Source organism: Pelodiscus sinensis, chromosome 4 (assembly GCF_049634645.1).
Source record: "Pelodiscus sinensis isolate JC-2024 chromosome 4, ASM4963464v1, whole genome shotgun sequence".
Classification (NCBI taxonomy): domain Eukaryota; kingdom Metazoa; phylum Chordata; order Testudines; family Trionychidae; genus Pelodiscus; species Pelodiscus sinensis.
This window is the reverse complement of record NC_134714.1, coordinates 28042068-28060227: the sequence shown is the minus strand read 5'-3', so window position 1 is coordinate 28060227 and position 18160 is coordinate 28042068. Positions and strand designations below refer to the sequence as shown.

Sequence of the window (18160 nt, the reverse complement as noted above, 5' to 3'; positions counted from 1 at the left end):
GATCATCAATGCCTCTATGTGAAGAGCCTAATACATCTGGCAGCTGCATAAAACATGCATTTTTCTCCACATGCTTCACGTCTGGCAAGAATAAAAAACTAAAACAAAAGCTGAATCCCAGACAACTAATGGGTTAGAAAGGATTCCTGGCAAATAACTAATATCAAAAGTCATTTTGCTTACTTTTCTTATAAAGAACATGTCCATTGTCATGGGGGAAGGGATAGTTATTTCATAATTCAAAGCCATTTCCAGAACTTTGTATATGGGATGAAATTAGCATTTGTCTATGATGCCCCAATCACTCACAGGCCCAAAAGAGACATTTATGAACACCAAGCTGATGATTGCATTCTTGTGTCAGGTACTCAATCCTGCAAGGTGCCAAGTGCTTCCCGTTCTGCCTTTTCAATTCCCATTGACTTGAAAAAGAGTAGGTGTTCAGCAACTTGCAGGAAGTGCTCCGTTTCGTGCAGCATGAAGATCTAACTCCGTTCTGAAGAAATGACTTAAGTGCTTACTTTTTAGCTTATATCTGAGCTAGTCACTAAACAACCAAATATGTTGATGTATAGCAGGTACATACTTTATTTGTTTGCAGAAAGGAAGCTTATTGCTACAAAGGGGTATTGTCAACATAAACTCACACATTTTGGCATGAAAACTGTATATTTCTGACAGTGTTGGCCAAGTTAACACCTGAGATCACTATAAGTGATAGAGATTAGAGAAAAAAATATGTAGAGTCCATTTTAATAATCAGCAGAATAGTAATGGGTTTTTCCCACTTCAAAAAGGAAGGGAAAAACATTTAAAAATACAATACAATTTAATTGTATGTAATGCCATAAAATTCAGCCTAGGAGTAAAAGGTAGGTTTAGTTGCGGGACTAGATTTAAAATTTAGTTTTAAAAAAAAAGTTATGTTTGTGTCCCTTTAGGATAACTAATTTTCAGTCCTCCCCTAAGCTCCCCCTTAGCTGCATGGTCACGCAGCTTCCCAATAAGCCCATACAAGGGCTCAGGCCTGCAGCACAGAGAGATACTCTCCCCAAGACATGGAGCTGCCATGGCCAAGTGAGAGGCAGTGATCCCTCTTATTCCCCTCCCCCCCCCCAAGTGGAATGAATTTTCTTATGTGCAGGAGTGGGTCCAAGGGGTTCTGATTGTGAAAGGGGGCTCAGGGCTGGGACAGAGGTTTGGGATGCAGGGGCTCTGATTGGGGGTGCAGGCTCTGGAGCCGGGGTTAGGGTTCAGGCGTACCTGGATGGCTCTCTGCTGGGAACAGGAAGGATCGTCTCCTCTCCCACAGCAGAGCAGCTCTGTGCTGGAGCCCCTCTCGGCCAGCCTCAGCAGCTTCATGGCTTGCAGAGAGATATCTCACTCTGCTGCAGCCCTGTCAAGTCCCTGCACAGGGCTTAATGGGAAGCTGCACGACCACACAGCTTAGGGGGATCTTAGGAGAGGAGTCCCTCCCCGTTGGCCCCAGCATGGAGTTGCTGTGCCCAGGAAAAAAGAGCCTTTCCTCACTGTCCCCAGCAGGGAGACACCAGGTAAGCCTGAGCCTCCCCCCCAGGCCTGGGAACTCTCCAGCTCCAAAAACCCTCATCCCTGGTCCCACCCCAAAGCCAACACCCCCAGTCCAGAGCCTGAATCCCCTCCTACACTCCAACTCCCGGCCTTGAGCTCCTCCCCAATAGTGGCTGGAGCCCACCTTCTCTGCATTTGCACTAAACACCTCCACTCCTGAACCTACACCTCCAACCAGAGCCCTTACACCCAAACCTGCTGTCTGATCCCTGAGCCCCTCAAGTCCAGCTCCATTCAAGCACTGTACTCCCAGCTGGAGCCGTCACACTCCTGCACCCCAATCCTCTGCCCCAGCCATAAGCCCCCTCCCATATTCAGAACCCTTTGGCAGCCCCCCTCCTGCCACACATCACCTCCACATTGGTGCACACAAGAAAATACATTCCCCTTAGAGAATTTGTAGGCAACAATAGTCCTTCACCAAGGATATTCTGACTATTTTTAGTCCTTATCTCTTGCATTACAAATACCAGGATGCCTATCTAACCATGCCCTTTCCAGTGTCATAATTAAAAATGATGACCCATATGGAGATTAGAACTGCTGAGAACCTTTGAAGATCTGAGTAAGTTTTGCTGGTTAGTGCATTACTTTCAGTAATTGTGTGGCTCTTTATTTCCCTCTAGTGGCTAGACCACATACAGAGGTTTATAAGTCTGCTACTACCTTTGAGCTAATGCAACTTGTCCTTTATCTCAAGCACTATTTTGATTTCTAAAAATGTTAATAAAATAGCACTCAGCCACTGTTCTAGGTTACCTTGACAATCTTTCTAAAATTTCCACAAACAGACAAATCTCTCTAGAGCAAATAAAATAACCCATCAGCAGGGTGAATAATATACATTAGTGTATGCTCATGCAATTCCCTCAGTCCCTCTTCTTCTTCCTGCCCCTCCCAAGTCTCCGTACACAACCAGTCTGTTTCCCCTTCTGCAGTTCCTCATCCAATCTGTTTTCTCCCCATGCTGTGTTCCCTAGTCCCACTGGTCCAGTCTTCATTCCTGAACTATTCATCCACTCCGACTGCCTCCCTCCCCACCCAACCTCATTATCTCAATCTCTTTGCTCAGTCAGCAACCGTGCTCCACAGTCACTGGTTCATCATCAGCCCTATCATACCAGTTCCTAGCCCCATCTTCCACCCCTAAGTCCTCATCCAACGTCAGTCCCCTCTGGTTCCTGGTCCATCCTTTCTCTTCAAGGCTCCCATACCAGTCTCCTTGCTCAGTCAGTACCAGTTTCCTCTTTCTTTCTCCAGTCTGTGTCTCCTCCTCACAAGTCTCCCTACTTGTCCCAATCTGCTCCCCTGCCTTTGCAGAGCCAGCTCTTCCTCTCCCCTAGCATTTGAATCAGACAGCGTCTTCCTGCATGTTGCAGGAATCCACAAGGGGAGGCACTGAGAGCATAGGACAGATAGGTCCCCTGCTTTCAGTTCAGGTGCCTGGCTCTGGGCAGGTCTATGCTATAAAATTAGGTCAATTTTATTTAATTCCGTGTTGAGAACCTGATTTAACAAATGTGATTTGGAAGCTCCATGAGGTGGCAGTGGTTGATGAAGCATATCCTCACTGCCAGGGGTTGCATTGATTCAGGGAGTGATACGCTATGGATAAGCGGCGAGGAGTCCTGTGGCACCTTATAGACTAACTGAAGTGTAGGAGCTATGGATAACTATCCCTCAGTCCCTGCAGTAGATTGGAATTCTGGGCTAAGGTGCCAGTGCCTCGTGGGATAAAAACATGGTTGCAGGTGGTTAGGGGTGTATGCCTTCAACAGCTCAGAACCAGCTTTGCTCCTTTATTTTCACATGGCATTGCTGTACAACCCTAGTGTTGCCCTTATCCACAACACCTGTATGATTTTGGCATAGGTATCAGCACTTCTTTTGCTGGTTCTTTTGCTGGTTCAGTGCTCTGTCTCCTGAAACCTCTGCCCCCCAGCAATCAGATCCACTGTCTCTTGAATGCTCCATGCTGGAAACTTTTGTGATCCCAAGCAAGCATTCTCAGCTGTGCTGGAGCTTCAGGAGGTAGCCGAGTTAGTCCGTTTCAGAAATAAACCACAAATTGTCTAGTAGCACTTTATAGACAAATGAAACACGTAGCTGGTACCATGAGCTTTCACGGGCACAGCCCACTTCTTCAGATGACTGGAGTTATGAGCTGGGGATATGAAAACTCAAAATAAATAGGAGAGGGGAAGGGCAGGGGGGAGAGAAAGGAAAAGGGAGGGGAGTGGGAGACAGAGCATCATTGAGTATCTAGAGAATGGGTACTTAAACCTAAGCAGATAAAAATCAAAGTCAATAGATAGATTCCAAAAACAGGAAGGATACCGCTCAGGGAGCTGTTAGCACCTTCAGTGGTTATTAAGTAGGTAGAGTCCCCACCAGCCCATACCAGGATTGAGTCCATTAGCGTGTGAATTGAATTTGTGGATGAACTGGGATTCCAGGGCTTCTCTGTGTATTTGGCTTGTAGAGCTGGTTTGTGACAAGGCAGCTACAGGCAGGAATGTCAGACTGTGGTTAGGCAAGCTGAAATGCTCACCAACAGGCTTCTGTATATTCCATTTACATCCGATTTGTGTCCATTGATTCTTTCCCGCAGAGACCGTCCGGTTTGTCCAATATATATAACAGTGGGGCACTACTGGCATAGATCAAATTACTGGATGTACAGTCAAATGACTCTTTGATTGTGTGGCTTATGTTGTTTGCTCCAGTGATGAATTCACCAGTGTAGATATGTGGGCAGAGTTCGCATCTTTTTTGGTTGCAGGGCTGGGCTTCTAGAGATTTATGATGTGGTTATGTGGCATGGTTATCAGAAAGAATATGTTTCAGGTTAGGGGGTTGTCTGTAAGCAATAATAGGTTTTTCTCCTAAGGACTCTGAGGCTACGTCTACACTGGCATGATTTTCCAAAAATGCTTTTAACGGAAAACTTTTCCGTTAAAAGCATTTTTGGAAAAGCATGTCTAGATTGGCAAGATACTTTTCCGCAAAAGCACTTTTTGCGGAAAAGCGTCTGTGGCCAATCTAGACGCACTTTTCCGCAAAAAAGCCCCGATCACCATTTTCGCGATCGGGGCTTTTTTGCGGAAAACAGTACTGTGCTGCCTACATTGGCCCTTTTGCGCAAAAGTCTTTCGGAAAAAGACTTTTGCCTGAACGGGAGCAGCATAGTATTTCCGGAAAAGCACTGACGATCTTACATGAGATCGTCAGTGCTTTTCCGGAAATTCAAGCGGCCAGTGTAGACAGCTGGCAAGTTTTTCCGCAAAAGCAGATGAACTAGACAATCTATGGGTGGTCCTATTAGTCTGATGTTTCTTGTTCTTCAAAACCTAACATTTAGAAACCACGTAACCATAACTTGTTTGCTGCTCATGAAGCTCATTCAGTTTTCTTTGATAACTAGAATACTGCAATTCTCCTATGTTCTCCAACTGAACTCCTCCTCTACAGAAAACACCCCACTGTAATTTATTTTAGTGGTCCAGCTGTAGAAAGACAACTGGTTAAGATGTAGTGAAAAAATCTTGTACAAGCCATTTTAGTACTTGAGTCTAAAAACAGGCCTAGACAAAGAAGCCTAAAATGTAGTCAAGAATGGCATAGAGCAAGTAGACCTCTGTGTGTATAAAGACTTAACATTGAGTATTAGAATTATGAAGTATTTCATATTTAGATCATTTTGCCAATTTTTATTAGCATCTAGTTTAGAGCTATCATTTGTATTGTAGTAGCACCTAGCAGCTGTAGTCAGGTCAGGATGCTATTGTGTGTTAGGCACTATGTAACCATAAAGGATAACTGCTGTCCCTAAGAGCTAGTAGTCCAAAAACAAGACTCACCACTTATTTCTTGTAGTTACTAGATTAACATTCAAAAGTTGTTTCATGCCTTAAGCCAGGGGTGGGGAATTTAAGCATCAGGGGCCAAATGTGGCCCCCAGCTTGTCTAGATCCAGCCCCCGAGGCTCAGGGCTTCTCCCCAGCACTAGGGAGCCCACACTGGAGCTCTAGTTTCTCCCCCCCCCCCGCTCCTCTCCCGAGGGCTGGAGCACACAATCTACTAGCCTAGGTCCCACTAGGCTCTGAGGTGGGAAGGGAATGTGGTGAATTACTTTCTTCTTCTCAGTCAGGGCCCGCATCTCTGAGGATTTTTTTCCCCCGCTTCTCACTTGTGTGTGGCCCCCAACTGATTTTTCTGTGGGTCAGCAGTCCTCAACCACACAAAGGTTCCCCATCCCTGCCTTAAGCCTTTTACCTCTTGCAGATGAAATAGCTCACACTCAACTATCTCTGCTTCTAAAAACAATTAAAGTTACTTGCATGCCCTTTATATGTATTCTCAAGCCATATTATAGGATAGTTTCTTCCATATCCTTCAGAAGAGAACTTTGAACAACAGACCAAATGCCAATATGTCATTTGTTTACATTTCAGAAAACATAATGGAGAACAGATTAAAAAATAATTGCATTGATGGGTTCTAAATGCCACTCCAACTTGTTACTCCAATACCAGAAATTAATAAAATGAAGTTTAAATGAGCTTCCCTCTCTCACTTGTTTTCTGGAATACTAGAACTGATGCTAGCCTCTATTTACTAGTAATAGTTGTGTGATGAGATGCACAAAGCATTTGTATTCTTTCAAGAAAGAAAGGAAGGAAGGAAACATGCAAGTAAGTAACTAGTTAGTCTTAGCATACTTCACAAGTGCTTACAATCAGTCTTTTTATTTAACCAGAGATTATGATTGCTAGTTTTGTACCTCATGAAGCCAACATAAGTTACATAAGGGTCAGCTGTGTGCCATTTAATAATATTGTATTATGCAACATGAGTAATGTCAACAGTCCACGAACCAAGGATCTTAAGTATTTCACTGCAAGTGTGTTACCTAGTTTCCACATTGATTTGTATCTGTTATAAGAGGCAATCCAATTCAGATTACAAGAACAAATTAGAGGGACTTGTATAAGCACTATAACTTTATTTAAATGTTATTGATTTTATTATATATTACAGGTCTTCAGATTGGGATGAGATTGGCTTTCCCCAATAGAAACATGTGCAGTATTAAAGGGTACAGATTTCCTTAAAGTTCCCAGTGAAGTCACATTCAGAGTCTTCAGAGCAGATGATTTGAATCACTAACCTGGAAAATAAAGAGAAAGGTTTATTAATGAGTTCAGATTTTAGGATGATTACAGCTGAATAAAAGAGAATTACAACAGCCATGACTGTCATGGTGATATGGCAGAAGAGATACTTGCTAATAAATCCATTAGCCATTAACTGATATCTATTTTATAAGACAAACAAGTGTCTAGGATAATGCATTTACTCTACATAGCTAACGGATCTTATTCTGTTTCAAGTTTGTGGGGTTTTTTTAAATCAAACATATAAGAGAGAAGTATTATTTCAAAGGATTATTGTTATACAAGCCCTCCAATAAACAACATAGCCCAAGTTCCTGTACCAAACTCCAAATATAATTTTAGTAAGAACAAGTTTGGAGGAATCTACTGAATGTTTATAGCAGTTTTTAGTGTTCAGCAAAAACTGGTATTTACTAAACAATATCAGACTGCAACATTACTCTTACTGTTGGTAGATGGATAATGACATGGAATAAGTCATTATCTCCGTGGCAACAGAATTATGACTGTCAGAGGAATATTGCACATGGTTCTGCTATTACTCTTACAGGCACGCCTCGGCTTCCTCTAGCAGATGTTCTTTCTGTAAGTCTGGTAAGCCCTGAGTACAAACAACCAAGAGCAGCTCCAAGACCACAGACATCCCAAGCAAAACTCAGAAAATTGTGGGTAAAATTTTCAAGTGTTAGTTAAAACACTTCAAAGCTAAAAAAATCCATAGAATCCAGACATCTAAGTACCCAACCCATTTGTAAAAGCAGAGACTTAATTACCTAAATCACTTCAGTGACGTTAAAATTACACCCTAAGATTTAGGTTTTAAGACTCACTGACAGGCAACCGAGGCTAGTGAGCAGACCACATGAATGGCCCTCCATCTCAGTGAGCTACTACTAGACTGTCGTAATCAAGACACTCTCCAGTGATAGGGTAAGTTTGCTAAAGTCCCTTGGTTATGTAGAATATGCGGGCGGTGCTAAATGAACTATGGCAGTGCTATGATTGGACACAGAAGGAACGCAGAGCTCTCACAACGTTGTATGCAATCAACAGGCATCCCACTTCACACGTGCCTTGTTTCAGGTGTCACTTTAATGCAGGTAGGGGAAAAAAATGACATGGACAGAAACCAGCAGAATCTGGTAGCCTTACATGTGGCCAACAGTAAACAAAATGTCTCAGGGTCCACACGTAGAACCCGGATGGTCTGCAGATTGCCTACCCCGGTTTCAACAGCTACAGGCACCATGTGTCCCTTTACCAGGCACGAACAAGGCTACCAGCCCTCCCACCACCGAGCCGCGAATGACACCCTCTGCTGCGGGAGTCCTGCCCACGCAGGTGATGGCTAGATCTGACAGCGACACGCGGGAGCTGGTTAGAAGCTGTTCTAGTCCCGCTTTGCTGCTTCTCACTCGGCAGCGGGGGACGGAGCAGCCTCTCCGCAGGGCCGCTACTGCCGGGCTGCCTCGGGCGCAGGCAGAGGGGCGCTGTGAGCGAGCCTGAGGGAACAGCCCCAGCCGGCCTTCGGGGAGCCGCACGGCTGGGAGACAGTGACCGACCCGCTGGGACTCGGGCCAGCAACCGCGGCCCGCCCACGCCTGCTCGCTGCAGCCCCGGGGCGAACCGACCCCCGGGCCGAGCAGGGCGCGGCAGCTCCCAGCAAGACCCGCTGTGCGCCCGCAACGCTCCACGCTCTGGGGAGCAACGCGGGAATCCCGCGCTCGCCCCAACCGATCCGCGCGGCTCTAACCTCCGAGAGGCCCCCAGCGCCCTACAGCTCACCCAGCCCCAACTCACCGGAAGCGGAAAAAGCCACAAAGAGACCCTCTCTAGCCCCCTACTAGCTCAGCCAATAGCAATGCAGAAGAGGCGGAGTCACAATGCAGTGGCCGGGCCCATCCGTCTGTGCGGGCATATTATTGGTTTGCTCGGACGCATGACAGCTCTTTCAATCCACACACGGTCTGCCGTGTGATCCGAGGCTCTGCCAATAAAGAGGAAGGCCCTTGAACCGGTGGGCGGGACAGACAAGGTCTCTAATGCACTCTACTGGTACGGATGTGGATTGACAAGCATTTCTAGCCATCTGTGGGCGAAGCTACCCGTGACGTTTGTCCGCTCTACCCAATGGGAAGGAGGAACGGATTGGAAGGCGGGCCGGCGCGCTCTGTGTCTTGGTGTGAGCGGCAGCCGCTAGGCAAGGGCGGCGATGAGCGGTTCTTTGTGCTGGCTGCGCGCGGCCTCGCTGTTGCGTAGCGCCCCGCTGCGTTGGGGCGTGCGCCCCTTCAGCCAGGCCGCGGCCGGGGCCGGCTCCTCCCCTGGCGGGGGCGGCGAGGGAGACCGGGGGTCGCGGGAGTCGGTGGAGCGCCTGGTGCGGGCGCACCCCGTGGTCGTGTTCATGAAGGGCAACCCGGCCCAGCCCCTGTGCGGCTTCAGCAACGCCGTGGTGCAGATCCTGCGCCTCCACGGGGTGCAGGACTACCAGGCCTACGACGTGCTGCAGGACCCCGACCTCCGGCAAGGTTAGCGCCCGGGTGGGGAAAGACCCTTCCCCTAGGAGGCTGCGGGGAGGCAGAGCCCCCTCCCCCGGCCATACGCTGGAGGGGACTCAATGGGGGGAGGCAGGTACGGTCCATGTACACACCCCGAAGGGGTTTGTTTTTCTCGCCGAGCCTCAGCAGCTCTGAGCCATCAGGCCCGAAGTGCTTGTTGCGAGTAAGAAAGTCACAAGAGGCTGAGATCCTGGGCCAGCCTCCCTCCGTGTCACATTCCTTAGTGGCCCCGGCTGTAGCCCATCTGGGGAGTCGCTCAAACTGTCACTTGTAGCGGAAGTATCATCTTGGGACTGGGAGTCAGGGACCTGGATTCTGTCCGTGAGTCTGCTACGGATAGGTGGTCTTGTGCTGGGATTATCTGAAGGACCCAAAGAGGTTTTGTGACCAGAATCTAATGACTTCTAAGATCCCCTGAACTCTATGGCGCTGACATTTTTGTAAAACAGAAATAAAATGTATCTGCATACTTAACTCAGACAATGTCATTTTAATCTTTCTAAATCACGTCTACCTTGTCAAATAGAATGTACCCACTGTATAGCTATTGGCTAAACTGTACACTGCATATTGTTGGAAAACGTCATCCTGGCATGACTTTTTCATATACTAGTGATCTTGGTTCACCATATTTCCAGTTGGGATAATCCCAGAGAGTCACAGCTGTGTTCACTGATTAAAAGGTGAGGCCCACACAGAGATGATAAGCTTTGGCATGATTCTTTATCTTGGTCGGAGCAGCCTAGTGATTTGGCTTGTTTGCTTGCAGATTGCCTCCTTTATCTTTTTTTTCTGAAAGAAAGATCCTCGATGAGACCTGTGCTCGTTGTTACAGATAATGGTGGAAGTACTATATATTAAGGGAAAATGGAGAGTATAAACAAATTCTGCCTTATTTTACACATTTAAATGTTTTTAATTATGGACTTTTTAAAATAACTAGAATACTTAAAACATGGTGTATGCCAGTAGCAATGGAGTACAGGAATATTTTGTGACTCAGCTATAAAAATCCTGACCGTTTCAGGTAGAACAGTAATTAGTCAAAATCATCACCTGAAGAAGTAGGTGTCATCTTGCTAGAACACTGCTAATCATATACGTGAGTGGAGCAACAGTAAGTGGTGAAAGAACAATGTTGGCTCATGCAAGATAGACAAGGCTTATATTATCTTCACTTGTTTGAGCTCAGGTCTTAATTTGAGTTGTTACATTATATGCTCTGTTCTTTTCATGGCATCTATTTGCAGTCCTCCAAGCTCTTAGAAACTTCCAGTGTGGCCTCTTACTTTGGTGAAATTTCAGTCGGAGGTGGCACAATTCAGAAGTTATGATTGATGGCATCTCATTTTGGTTCTACACTCTTTAAGATCAGGAGAGCTGCAAAACAACGGTCAGGCTATAAACAGCTATTGACATTTCATCCCAGTAGTTTTGGAAGATATTTTGTTTAGGGATAATTCTATTTTAGCTTGTATTATACTCCCTATCACTTATAGATGATGATGATTATGAAGAATGGTAGATATTTATATAGCTAACAGAGATGGATGATAATACTTTGTCCTGCCTTGAATGCAGGGAACTGAACTAGAAGTCCTCTCAAGGTCTCTTATAGTCCCTACAATTCCACGATAAAGCTGGAAAAAAATCAGCCTAAATTTTCATGCCTCAGCATTTAAAACATTCACCAACCAACAGACATTGCCCCTAAAGCTACGTTAGTCTGTAAGTATATTTTATGAGAATTCTTGCACCTTCTATTGGAGCAATTGGTATTGGCTGCTCTGAGAGAGAATACCAAACCTGAAGATGTTATAAGCCACTAGTCTGATCCCTTATGTGGCTGCTCTTTCCCTCTCTTGCCCCTAGAATTTTATCAGCTACTAATACTTTTCATTTGAAATCTTTTTTTTTCTTGTTTTACACTAATTAGATATGTCCGAGAATTGGGATTTCAGTTGTTGGTGTTAAAGCAGAAGGCACAGATGAATATGTAAATTGTATGTGTCGGGAAAGCATGTAAATACTTTTCTGTACTTCAGTATTAGTTAATATTTTCTGTGACTACCAGCTTTCTAGCCATCACCAGAATACAGTGGTTTCCAAGAACTGACATCCTTTGCTTTCTGCTATTGTTGAGATGCTCAGTTGTTTTAAAAGGCAACCAAAATGTCATTACATTACTTTCTTTTGTTGCCTCAGGAATGTTGTGAGGTTATTACGGAAAGTATGAATGGAATGTGAAATGGCCCACAATACAATCTCTGTTTTTAAGGAGTGTTTGACACTGAAAGTTTTAAAACTAACACTGTGAACTTAATGTACTGTGAATCAGTATTGACTGCTCAGGACTTTTCCTTCTAGGAGCTTGTTAGTTCGATCACATGAAACTTCTTTCTGTTTGTTTCCCTTTTGAACATGCTTAGCTTAGTGCTAAAATCTCTTGGGATTATTTGAATAGTAATTGTGAAGTGGGATATTTTCCCTTGAAAACAGGCCTACAAGTGTAATCATAGTAAGCCTTGGTAGTGCCACACTTACAGTGTGTTTTGGTGAAATAGGTATTTGAATACTTTACTTGTATATTTAGATCCAACTGATGGATTATTTCTATCTCTGCTTCCCCTGCTTCCTTTTGTCCTTGCATTTGGGCTTCTGCTACATTCTTTGTTTTTAGTTGAAAATTTGATATCGATAACTGGTCTTCATTTTTTTTTTCAAACTGCTTTTCAGTTTTATGACATCTCACTAAAATTAAAGTAAAATATTAATTCTGGGGAGGTTTGAGTGTAAACAACTAAACACTTAAGATTAACGGTGTTGATTACACTCAGTGAAGCCATATCTCTGGGAGCTGCGCAGGCAAGGGTTGCTGGCATCATTCCGAGGGTGGAGGCTTCACTGCCAGCTTTGCTCCCTGGGGAAGCTTTGCTGTGAGTAACTGTGTCTCCTCTGAGATTTTCTGTGGTTAAACAGTTACCCTATTAAGCAATTTTTAACATCGCTAACTAATATCAAAAGAGCTTGAATATAATGTAGAAGTTTATTTTACATTATTTTTGTTATTGAGACAGTTAAAATTTTTAGGTTTTTAATAAAATTTAAAACTGTGGTACATCTCTCCATTTTCTTAGAATACACAGATTTAATTTTTCCATGTAAATTAATAAATTGGTAATTCAAAATAACATGCAGCCTGGGTTTCCTTCATGAACCCTGAACAAGTCAGTAGTTAATTGTGTAATGATCCACAGAGTTTATTTAAGCTGGGGATTGAACAATAGGTATGACGCATTCAAAACAATATGATGAAAGTTTACTACTTTTCCCCTTTGGTAAGAGGAGACGTTAGTGTATTGTATCCTTTAAAGATGTTAAGAGGCAGGTAATTCACTAATCGTGTAGTCGATAGAATTTGAAGAAGCACTCAGTCCTGGCTCGTGTCAGGTCCAAGAGCTACTCCCACTGTGGCTTTGCAGTTTAAACGTTGTAAGATCTGGGCGGGCAGGCAGCCAGGCTCCTACTACATTTAAACTGCAGAGTTGCAGTGGGAGTAGCTCCCGGACCTAGTGCAAGCTGGGGCTGAGCTGGGTTGCCTTCCTGGAACTGATTCTGTAAAGACTTTCCTGCTGTTTATAAAATACTTAAGCTTTTATTTAACACGATACAAGATATAGCATCATTAGTGCAACTGTATTTAATACTAACTTTTAACACTGTTTACATTTACCTACCTTTTTTTTTAAAAGAATAAATGTGCAGTTAAGGTGAAATAAGTGATCGTGTCTCTTATGTCAGGATGAAATATCCAGGGTGACATTGTTGGCGTGAGGGATGTGGAAGGTTAACCGGTAAGCACCACCCTTAACGGGGCCTGCTATAGACAGGGTCTGCTCCAGTCGTCCAGAGCAGCCTCTCTCTTTGGCAGGCCTGGACACCCAATAGGCAGGGGTTGTTCCAGCCTGGCTGGAGGCATCCCTTCCCACTGGGGCTGGAGTTTGTCCTCCTGCCTGTGCCCCCTTTTAATTGATTAACCAGTTAAATGTAATGTTTAAGCAGTTAACTAATTCAATGGGATTTTGCATCCCTAGTTGGCATACACTAAATGTTTGCATAATTTGGAAACCTACATACAGCTGTTTTTACCTAGATGATGGCAGAAATGCATGCATCACAAATGCCTGCTTTCTCTTCATCTGTCCAGTTTTTATTATGAAATATCTGGACAATAAAGCTGCAAGGTATTTCATAGCAAAAAGTTGCACTGAGACGGATCATTTTTCTGTAGACAGCCTTAAAAGGAAAGAATTAAGAAGAAATAGGATATAGGTGTAAAGAACTGTCATAGGAAAAAAATTCTGCATGCAGTAGGAAATTAGAAATATATGGAGGGGAATGCCTGTGTTCTGCACTTTCATCTGAAGTGAAATAACCCATGTACTAGGGTAAAGGAGCTATTTATAGATAAAATTATGCTTTAAAATGTGAGCACATTACAATGTTAGCTGTAACAAACCTCAAGATGACGTTTCTAAAGAATTAGGTTTGATGAGATTAGCTTTCTGTGTCTGCATTGTTGACCGTTCCAACCATAATCTCATATTGTTGGAATTTGAGCACTTACTTCCGTACTTAAATATATATTTAAAAGGGAGTAAGGGGAATTGGATAATTTGATTAGAAATAAGAAAACAATGCACTTACTGATGTAGAAATTAAAATTTATTATAGTAGTTACTAGGGATGTGAACGTGTAACCAGGCTCACTGATTAATCATGTGAACAGTTACATGCAGCCCTGCTGCCTCTGTATCAGAGGTAGGGGAGAGTGGTGGGAGCCGGTGCATGTGGGGAGCAGCTGGGGACAGATTTTAAAAACTGGATCCCTGTGTGTACTAGCTCCTGAAAACACCTCCCCCACGCCCCGTTTCCCCACTTGTAAACACTGTTAATTTCAACAGTTACACATTTACAAAATTAAACACATTTTAACATCCTTGGCAGCTACATGAGATGGAAGTTTGGATAGGGAATGTGTTTCTCTCCCCCCTCCCCCCAGTTGGAAAGAACAGTTTAAGATTGTTTAGCTTGATCCAGTATCATTTGGGAGACACCTTTAACAGCCATTAGGAATATTCCATAATGTACACTTTTGATAGCACTTTTTTATTGTCAAGTTCAAATTTGTAGTAATTATGAAACACAAAAGGTCCTATAATTTCTAAAGAACTTTTAAGGTACGTATGTCAGAAATTATGTGGAAAAGACTTAATTTGATTCCACTGTTTAACTGCAATTATAGAATACAATCTGTTCATAAGGATAGATCTGCAATTAAGTTGGTATCTTGGTTTATTGTTGCCGTTTGAAAAATTGTTTTAGTACTTTTTAGTCCTTCTGTAATATGGGGAGAGTAAGTTTTCCCATGTTGTGTACTACTTGGCCTTAATATATTTCAGTCAGTATTTTGTTAGCTTGCACTTGGGGGGAGGTCTGCTTAGCACAGTGGTTTTCAAACTGGGGAATGAGAGCTTAGTCTACATAGCTTTTCATAATGGTTAATTGTAGCAGATTGAGTATTTATTTCTGAACTCGTGATGCGAGGCACATTTCTGTAGTGTGCTTTAGGTGCAAGCTACATCTTGTGCCCCTTCCATGAATTTCAACATCTGCCCATGAAAGATAAAGCGTTCAGAAATTCAAGGACAGTTAGAGGACAAGTTATCTAGCAAATGAATTTGCAGTAACAAATGGTTCTGTACAAAGGCGGTAAGAATATGGGATTATTAAAACTCCTCGTGGAGAATACACAAGTTATTGTAATTAAATTCCCCATACAAACAGTACTGGACACGTTTAAAGGTTTCTTTAATTTGCCAAATTAGTCACTTGAGAATAATGGTTCTCAATGAGGGGTACGCATACTGCTGGGGTTACAAGGAGGTCTTCCATGTTGTGCGTTGCCTTATCTAGATATTTGCCTAGTTTTACAATAGGTTACATAAAAAGCTGTGTATCAGAGGCAGGAGCCAGTGCCAATGGAGAGCTGGCTTTAAGCAGGCTTCTCACTCTACCCTGGCGCTGCAGCATCTGATAGAGAGGCAGCAGTGCATAGAGAGAAGGGGGCAGGTAGGAGCTAATATGCATGGGAAGCAGGCTTTTAAGCCGGCTCTCGGCACATGCTGGCTCTGGATTCGCCTGGCCCACCCTTTCCTGCCTTCTACAGAGGCAGTGGTGGGGCAAGTAGACAGAGGCAGCAGTAGCACAGAGGACGGGAAGGTGAGGCAGCACTGGCTCCTATCAGAGGCAGCAGGCTGGGGTGAGAAGAGAGGGGAGACTGCCACGAAGAAGCCTCTGTCCACAGCAGCTTGAACTGCCCCACGGACAGAGGCTGCTGCTACCCTGTGCTGCTGTCTCTGTATCCCTCTGGTCTGCATGGGAATAGGGATGTTAAATATCAGTTAATTGAATAGTTGAGTAACCTCATTTCTTATCGGTTACTTGACTATTCAGTAGTTCCCAGGGGCGGGTCTGACAGCCAGTGTACTCTAGCCTTCACTCCCGGAGAGCCATTCTGCGCTGCTGCCACTGTATCAGAGGCAGCAGTGCTGGGTGCCAGAAGGGAGCTGGTCCATGAGGGGAGCCAGTTTAAAAACCAGTTACCCTCACAGACTGGCTGCCTGTCATCCTGTGCTGCTGCCTCTGATAAAGAGGAAGCAGTGCAGAGTGGCAGCAGCCCCTCTCTAATGGGGGTCTGAACTCCCAGATCTGGCATGATATACTTTAAACGCAGAGCTACAGCATGGGTAGCTCCCAAACTTTTTGCAAGCCAGGACTGAGCTGGGCTGCTGGCCAGCCTGCTAAAAATTTACAGGGGGAGGAGGGGTGGAGAAATGCATGTGGTCTGTAGCATTAACCGATAAGCTCTTGCTTATCAGTTATCGACTACACTATTGCATCCCTATGTGGGAAAGCTGGGTTTTAAATGACTATTCAGTTACACTATCTGACATCCTATACTAGACACCAAACTGCAAGTACAATATTTAATACTCCAATTGATTTATAATTTTATTGTAAAAATGAGTGAGAATTTTTTCAGTAATAATGTGGCATGACACTTCTGTATTTTTATGTCTGATTTTGCAATCAAGTAATCTTTAAATGAGGTGAAACTTGGGAGTACTCAAGACAAATTACGCTCCTGAAAGGACTAGAACCACCTGGAAAGATTGAGAGCCACTGCTTTTAGTAATCTTCTCTCGTTCCCAGAACTCAAGCATGTTACTTGCACAGCTGCTCTTTAAGAGTCACACTTAGAATTGAACTAATGTGTGTCAAATTTATAGCTCTAGGTGGAAGCCCAAACAAAACTAAAAAAGTGTAATGGAATATGGTTAATTCTTATGACTGTTCTGTAGTACACAAGACCTGCAGCCTCAAAGAGAAAGAAATGAGAATATTAAAATCTGCATGCTGCTGAAGTGATTCCTCTTACTTTTCATGAATTCCAGCCTATTTGAAAACAATTGATTTAATCTTTTTATTTATTTTCTGGTACAGGAATTAAAAACTACTCCAACTGGCCTACCATCCCGCAAGTATACCTTAACGGTGAATTTGTTGGTGGCTGTGACATACTCCTTCAGATGCATCAGAATGGAGACCTAGTGGAAGAACTTAAGAAGTTGGGAATCCGCTCTGCACTTCTGGATGCAGAAAAAGACCAAGACACAAAATAAAACAAGCAAGATATTTCATTTTTAAAGATGCTGGGACTATGATAAACAAGATCTTACACAATTACTTATGACCAGAAAAGCCTTATGGATTATCTGAAAGGAGGCATTTTTTTGAACTGACACTGTTTGTCTATCAGAAAACAAATAGCTCATGGTACAGTATTTCTGGTATTTTGGTTTAAGGGTGTTCTGTTGTGAAAATTTGATTATAACCACTGCACTGTAATTCAAATGTCTGTGGAACTGAAGTAGACAAGCGGACTACTTTACTTGTGTTAATTCTTCTTGCCTGAGGCAGGAGTAAATGAAAGATTGTAGAAAATTATTTTTATGGCTCTTCTGTGTATATCACTTGGTTTGTGCTTTGATATATAAACCTATGTAGATAGTGTCCTTAGCTTTTTTGCTGTTCTTGAAAAAGCTATCAAATAACCGCTGTCATTCTGTGAAACACTTGAACATAGGATTTCTTGGGAACCTGTAAACTTGTGCACTTATGTAACCTACAAATCTTTTTCTAACAAACTAGAAGAAAATAGTGAGAAGTGATCTACTACAGGTGAAAATAAATACACTAACAAAAACTAATTATCTTGTGGTTGTTATTGCTTTGTTTCCCAAATTGTAGGTTGTGATTAAAAGGGTTTAAAGCCATTTTCTATTCTCCCTCTGCCAAAAATGGCCTCAGTTGTTACGCTTAATCAAATTTCACTCTCCATTATCAGTGTTCAGAAATGGACATTCTGTAACTTTTTTCCTTCTGGACAAGAGAGGGGAATAACTTTGGAACCATGAATGTAATCTTGTAGTAGTACTTGTCAACAGCTTCACTCCCTAGCTTTACATTGACAAAGATTCATTCCTACTTGACTGCTGTGCCACAAGGGTGTGGTCTTTAAATATGAAATAAAAGAAACAGTTCATTTGTTTGTGCTCATCTGTACTAGTACCTAATCTCCTAGGGAGATGGCAGACTTGTTCACTGGATTTTTTTCTGTTTTCTGTGAAGTGTGAAACTCCAATGTTCCAACAAATAAAAATAGTCATAGAGTATATCTGAAAAAAATAGCAATTTAAATTTAGTAGTCTCTCA

At 43.3% G+C, this 18160-nt stretch overlaps 1 protein-coding gene, 1 long non-coding RNA gene and 1 other non-coding gene across 3 annotated transcripts; 1 reads left to right on the top strand and 2 right to left on the bottom strand.

Annotated features, from left to right (window-relative positions):
- Positions 1-6575: 6575 nt before the first annotated feature.
- Positions 6576-8561, bottom strand: LOC142829082 (uncharacterized). Its single transcript, XR_012903312.1, has 2 exons — positions 7214-8561; positions 6576-6760 (listed from the first exon to the last, which is right to left on the bottom strand). It is a non-coding gene; the product is annotated as an uncharacterized LOC142829082 (long non-coding RNA).
- On the bottom strand, positions 7140-7409 carry LOC112547525 (small Cajal body-specific RNA 13). The gene has a single exon (XR_003091295.1).
- A 348-nt stretch (positions 8562-8909) lies between the features above and the next one.
- Positions 8910-17655, top strand: GLRX5 (glutaredoxin 5). Its single transcript, XM_006133702.4, has 2 exons — positions 8910-9292; positions 16889-17655. The coding sequence occupies exons 1-2, from the start codon at positions 8980-8982 to the stop codon at positions 17065-17067; spliced, it is 492 nt and encodes a 163-aa protein (XP_006133764.1). The 5' UTR covers positions 8910-8979; the 3' UTR covers positions 17068-17655.
- Positions 17656-18160: the final 505 nt, after the last annotated feature.

Coding starts and splice junctions, on each gene's coding strand:
- GLRX5 (XM_006133702.4), top strand. CDS start 8,980: ATGAGCGGTTCTTTGTGCTGGCTGCGCGCGGCCTCGCTGTTGCGTAGC. Junction 9,293..16,888: donor GGACCCCGACCTCCGGCAAG/GTTAGCGCCCGG, acceptor TTTCTGGTACAG/GAATTAAAAACTACTCCAAC.